At 41.9% G+C, this 6067-nt stretch overlaps 1 protein-coding gene across 2 annotated transcripts in view; it reads right to left on the bottom strand.

The window, feature by feature from the left end:
- Positions 1–1641: 1641 nt before the first annotated feature.
- The window catches only part of LOC123774066 (uncharacterized), a 32770-nt gene continuing 28344 nt past the window's right edge, over positions 1642–6067 (bottom strand). For both annotated transcript variants that reach the window (XM_045768194.2, XM_045768196.2), the window contains one exon: positions 1642–4584. In XM_045768194.2, the coding sequence (XP_045624150.1) occupies positions 2129–4584 (2456 nt within the window). In that variant the 3' untranslated portion in view covers positions 1642–2128. The remainder of the gene's footprint in view (positions 4585–6067) is intronic.

Below are 6067 nucleotides of genomic sequence, written 5' to 3'. Positions count from 1 at the left end.
GAAATTATGAAAATGAGTTTTGGAGAACTCCTCTTTCAGCTAAGCCCTGATGCTAAGAAAATAGTTAAGAGGGATAGAAGCCCTAAATCAGAAGATAGTAAATACAGAATATGCGGTCATATTGAATGAGACATACATTATATATATATATATATATATATATATATATATATATATATATATATATATATATAATATTTATATATATTTTTATTTATTTATTTATTTATTTATTTATTTTGGGGTACCACCTCTGGTGCAATTATAGGGACCCACAACCTCAAAGAAGGGAACATAGAGCATTCAGAGAAAAACTTGCCGTTTAACTCAGAATACGTACGAGTGTTCGCTACTCCTACCACCCCTTTTTTTATGGTGTACACTTTATTATGCAAGGTTATACAGTTACATATCTGATTTTATACAAAAAATGAACATTAAGAGGACACAAGAAAAAATTTGCTTCCTAGAGGCTGTAGATTTCCTCGAACTCCTCCGACGCCGGGCAGGAACCAAGGACGCAGCGGGCATTCCCCCTCTGGATCGCGACACTCAGGCATTGGAAGAGAAAACTTGCCGCTCTAGGGTTTCTTGTAGTGTCAATGAGCTTGGAACCAAGATCCTTAAGAAACCTTCTTGCACTCTTTCCCCATGGGCCTAAGGTCTCAGACCCTATGGGAACGAAGTTGAAGAAGCCGAAGTATATATATATACACACACACATATATATATACATACATATACAAGTACAGTACTAGATAGGATGGGGGGATACCCAGCATTATCTGAGTTGACCCAGTGCCCATCCCTCCCTTCAAGCACAACTAGGTGAGTACACCTTCCCTGTTCTTTCCCCCTCCCACCATCACTAACCATTTTTCCCTACACGTATCACTGTAATCAAAAGGTTGTGCCCAGAGTGCAAATTTGTTATTCATGCTCGCACAATTTGCAGCTCAGTATCTGACTACACAAGTATTTCAGTCAATGCTAAACTCTACGGACTTTAGGTGGCACTTTTTAACCACCAACTTCATAAATGGATTATACAGGCCAATTTCCCACCTTGAGGGGAGGGAAGAGGAAACCCAGACCTCTTATGACACTCCATAAAGGCAACTTTGTAGGACTGAAGTTGTATGAGGCTAGCCCCAAGCATCTGGCCATCAACTGCCAAGGTTATAGTGAAGATCCAATTTAAAAATTCTCTGGCTTCCTTATTGTCTGATATGACAGTTAATGTTACTGTTCACATCAATTATCTTTAATAAATGTGATATCGGTATACTCATTTGATACTGTTATTGACCAGTGTGTGTGTTTGTAAACCAAGTTATATATAGTAAAATGCAGACAAACTTTAGTTTTTTATGTCCTATGATATATAAAGCAAGTTTACAGTAATTAAAAATACAGAAAAATGTTTCCTTTATTAGTCCTCCTGGCCCCCTTCGAATACTTGTCTATTAGTTCACCATTCCTTTAATACAACTACAATAAATCTCATCTCAAAAGGTATTTGATTGGGCAACTGGTGTGGGCTTGCAAACACTATGAAAATCGGTGTTAAATTTAATTAACCTTTGTTTATTAACAAATTTAATTTACAAATTAGGACATGGACCATGGAAAAAGCTAAAAAGTCTTTCATATTGTTTATTCAAAATATAAAAAAAGGAATACACAATACATTCACTCATAATAAATATATGCGCACTGAGCCCTGGACGCACTAGCTGCTGCTGCTGTACAAGTGACATTAGTTTTAACAACAAATATTATTTTCTTTCTATACTTAACACCATATTTACAGAACACAAACAAAGATCCTTATTTAAGTGAATGATTTCATAACAGAATGATTAGGTAACAGTAACAGCTGAACAAGAAGATATCAATCAAATGATAAGCAAAATGAGTACAAGTAAACATAAGTCATCATTTACACATTGCTATTAATAATCTTTAGCACCTTATGGAGTGATTGGAAATAACTCAAGATAAAAATAAAAACTTAAAAGTTTATATTTGGCCCGTAATTGTATGGTTGCCAGCTAGGGCAGTTTGGGGGAAAAAGTGGACGCCTCACCCCCATCGCCTCCCCGAGGGGAAGCCTGGGCGGCACCAGCTACAAGTGCATAGGTGGCGCCTGGGAGAACATGCCTGGGGCACCGTTCATCATAGGCATCATCATGGCCATACGGTTTGGCTGCATATTACCCTGCCATGGTCCACCGGGCCCCGCTCTGTACATATTGCCCCCATTTCCCATGAAACCTGGATTATGAAGGTTGCCATTTCCTAGTCTTCCGGAGTTGAGGTCCATGGGCCCATTACAGAGCCCTACCCCATTCATCAATCGTGGGTCTTGCTGATTTAGGCCACCGCCGTTTCCAAACATGGAATCAAAATTTTGGAAATTGTTCTGCATCATGTTATTTCTCACTCCGGTGAAACCACTATTCATTCCCATGAAGTTTTGCTGGCTGTTACCCAACATCTGCTCTCCAAGGTCAGTACAAGTACCTATTCTGGAATTCCTGGCATCAGTGAAGGGCTGCGCGATTCTAGGATCCATGGTAGTCCGCTGCGCGTCTGTAGAGTCTGACAGGGTTCTAGGATCCATCATTGTAATTCTTGGGTCTAGTCGTGTGCTTGTGTTGACCAAGGATGTTCTGGTATCTAATACGTCACCTTTATTGTCTACATTGTTTGTTTTGGGGATTCTTGGGTCAGCCCTTGAAGTCCTTGGATCTACTAGAGGCTTGTGGTTTCCTGTGATTCCTTTGGGATCTCTGGAAAATCGCTGGTCACTTGTCCTCATATCAACATCTCCGGTGGTTTGGAATCCTCTATTCAAGAAATGCCGCAGATCAACATCGGAATTGCACATTAGAGATATATCTGTGGGTGTGGAGCGACTGGAGGATGGAGGAGAAGGTGGTGAGGGTTCCCGCTGAATGTCCAGGGGTGGAGTTACACTATGCAAAAAGGTTGTAGCTGCTGAAGTGGAAGGTGGTCTTGACGGTGGGTTTGAGACGTTTTCCTCATCAACTGGTGTCAAACTGTTGATAAAGTCTGCATGTAGGTGCGGAGCCAGAAGGCGAGTTAAATGTTCCCTGATACCATCTACATCACCGCTGCCATGACCAAGCTGTGTAAGCAGATCTTCTGGGGGTGAATCAGGCACACTATCAAGGCAAGATAAAACCAGTTCCACCACATGAGGATGATCCAATCGCTCATAAAGGGTCCTCTCCTTCTCAGAAAAACGTTCTGAAGAGGGTGCCGATTTACTCTTTGTGTTTGTAATCAAGCTCTTCAAGAATTCAAAGTTAGAATTAACTTCTTTTACTTTCTTGGTAATGCTTACAGTCTTCTCAGGTGCAGACACAATCTTCTCGGGTATGGTGGCCACAATCTTCTCTTCGGGTATGGTCTCAATCTTCTCTTCGGGTATAGACACACTCTTCTCCTCGAGCATGGACACAATCTCAGGTACAGACACAATCGTCGTCTCTTCAGGGGTGGGAACATTTACTATTTCAGGTGTGGACCTCCCAGAGGCTGGCGGTGTGTTAGGCTTGCTGGGTGGGTCTTTGCCGTGCAATTCTCGTGGATCGCGAGGTGGGCTAAGTCTTGGGACTGCACGCTGAGCCGTTCTTGGGTCTCTAGGCTCCCCACTAACTCTTGGGTCTCGTGATTCACCACGCACCTCACGCATGTCCCGAGGAATACGCCCTTCTCTAGTGTCACGAGCCTCGCGAGGATCCCTAGGCGGCGTTCTTCTGTTTTCATTTACATTCTCATGTTTAGCTCTTTTGGCAGTTGGAGGAGTGTTTCGTCCAGTGATGGCATCTTCACTATGTGCCAGCTGCGCCGATCTTTTACGATTCTCCTGGGGTGGTGCCCACTGAGACAGCATGCGACGAGGGACGCCTACGGTTACCATCATTTCTATCAGTTGGCTGCGAAGGGGTGTCGAGTCAGCTCGTCTTAACAATCTGAAAAGGTTCCTCTGTAGTATCTTGTGGAGAGATCGTACATTATGGTCGAACAGCGTTGGTGGTGGAGAGGCAATTTGTTTTTCTATAAGGTTGGTAACAGGGACCCAGAGGTCCCGCTTGTAACAGGCAACGGTTATGAGTGCCCTTACCGCCACAATGAAGGCCGAGCCACCGACATAGGGGGTCGTCACTAACGCTTTTAATGCATTCACACCTTTGGCCACTATCTTTGGAATTTGGGTGGCAAGTTCTGGAAAGCGTGATACGTCAGACAGCAGATGAGCTATTAATGCTGCTTCCAAAAATCGAACTATGTGAATTATCAAGCCTTCATTTTCTGCTGTAGTCAACATGTGTATGAGTTGTTCTGCCACGCTTTTGACCGCGGGCCAGGCGCCATTGAAGGTGACCTCATCCAGGTCGCCTGTGGACAGAAGCTGGAAGGCGTGGCGGTAGACATTTGCGAACACCCGTATGGTCCGCTTTACCACTGCATGGTCAGGGTCAGCCAGCAAATCTCGCAATCCAGACACTAAATCTGGCGCGCTCAACATGGCCGCGTATTCCATCACGCAACCTAAAAATAAAAAATAAAACATTAAATACAAATTGAAAAAACAATAAAATTATTCATTCATTATACATCATAATCATATAATTTATTTATAAAGGTAAACAGAACAGGCAGGTATGCTAGGCGGCCCCCTTCCCCCACCGGATTGAGTGCAGTAATTCCACCAATGAGTACAGCTGGTAAATCTTTTAGTACACCTCCTTAATGCTAATTTCACTAAAACAACATATAGATGCACTTTATAGCACATTTAGGTGTTTTCGTGTGCAGTTGAAGTATATACTTACAATAGTAATGTAAATAATTAAATACCCGCCAAATTGGCATGATGATGATAAATCATTAACACCCTAGGCGTTAAGGTGCTAGAGATAAGTACCCAGTAAACTAAACCGATCTCGACAATTCAGCAACAAATTTTGAAAATACTACAAAACAAGATTAACACGGTGGAAAGGTAAACAATTATCCGTCCGTCCGCTGATCGGTCGGTCGGTGTCTGTCTTTACCATACATGCTGTTCAGATTATTTTATTTTCAGTACGAATCAATATAAAACGAAAACCGAAATGCTAGACAAATAACTTCAATTTGTTTCTAGCCCGTGCAGTCAGGGCACAAGAGAACCAGCGTGAAGACGAGACCGTTATTCCCGTCACCCAGCCAGCCACCTGGACCGTCACCACTCAACGCTCTCCTCAGCGTGGAATTACAAAATAAATAAGTTTGTATATAGTACCTGCAGTGCGTTCAAAATGTTGCTTGCTCTATATCGGGGAAGTGCTCGAATCCAAAACAAATACATCAATATTGCTGTATGCAACACAGCAACTACTAACTCTGATCAAAATGATCAGACTGATGGATTTGTTTCCTTATTCTCAGGGCATTAATGTTTTACAGAACATACCACTGAATGACTCTGATTTCCGCGCATGGTCTCTGCAATAGATTATATAACTGACAGGTGTTCGGCCTCGGGTGAGTTGAGTCATATTTCCATCCCCCACTCGCCGGCCATTTTATGAAACTGACTCCAGACTCCCAACCTCCACCCGTTCACTAAGTCTCCATTACATGACCAGAGGCTCGGGAATTCATGTTTTCCTCTATATCGCTGTATAAAAATAGCTCGGACTTCCAATTGCGTGAACATGTCTCATATTTTGCAATACACGTTAAAAAAAAGTTATTTTATTTAAAAATTGTCATTATTTAAAAGCACAAACTACCTGTGCTTTTAAATAATGACAAACTTGCATATCATTGTAAAAGACGATTTAAAAAAAATAAGTAAAAGAGTAAAAAGTTACTCTCCTCTTGTGAAAGTAATTATCAAAAGGCACCAAGCCGGGGAGATTATCCCGTAAAAAACAAATGGTTTAACCTTTATATGAGTACTAAAATAGTCAATATTGTCTTATACAATTTAAACATGAGGCTACTTTTTACAGTATCCTCTTTCCCCTCTTCTTTCACTCCCCGA

The sequence above is a fragment of the Procambarus clarkii genome, chromosome 91 (assembly GCF_040958095.1).
Source record: "Procambarus clarkii isolate CNS0578487 chromosome 91, FALCON_Pclarkii_2.0, whole genome shotgun sequence".
NCBI classification, from domain to species: domain Eukaryota; kingdom Metazoa; phylum Arthropoda; class Malacostraca; order Decapoda; family Cambaridae; genus Procambarus; species Procambarus clarkii.
The sequence above is the reverse complement of the archived record's forward strand: the minus strand, read 5'-3'. Positions and strand labels throughout refer to the sequence as shown.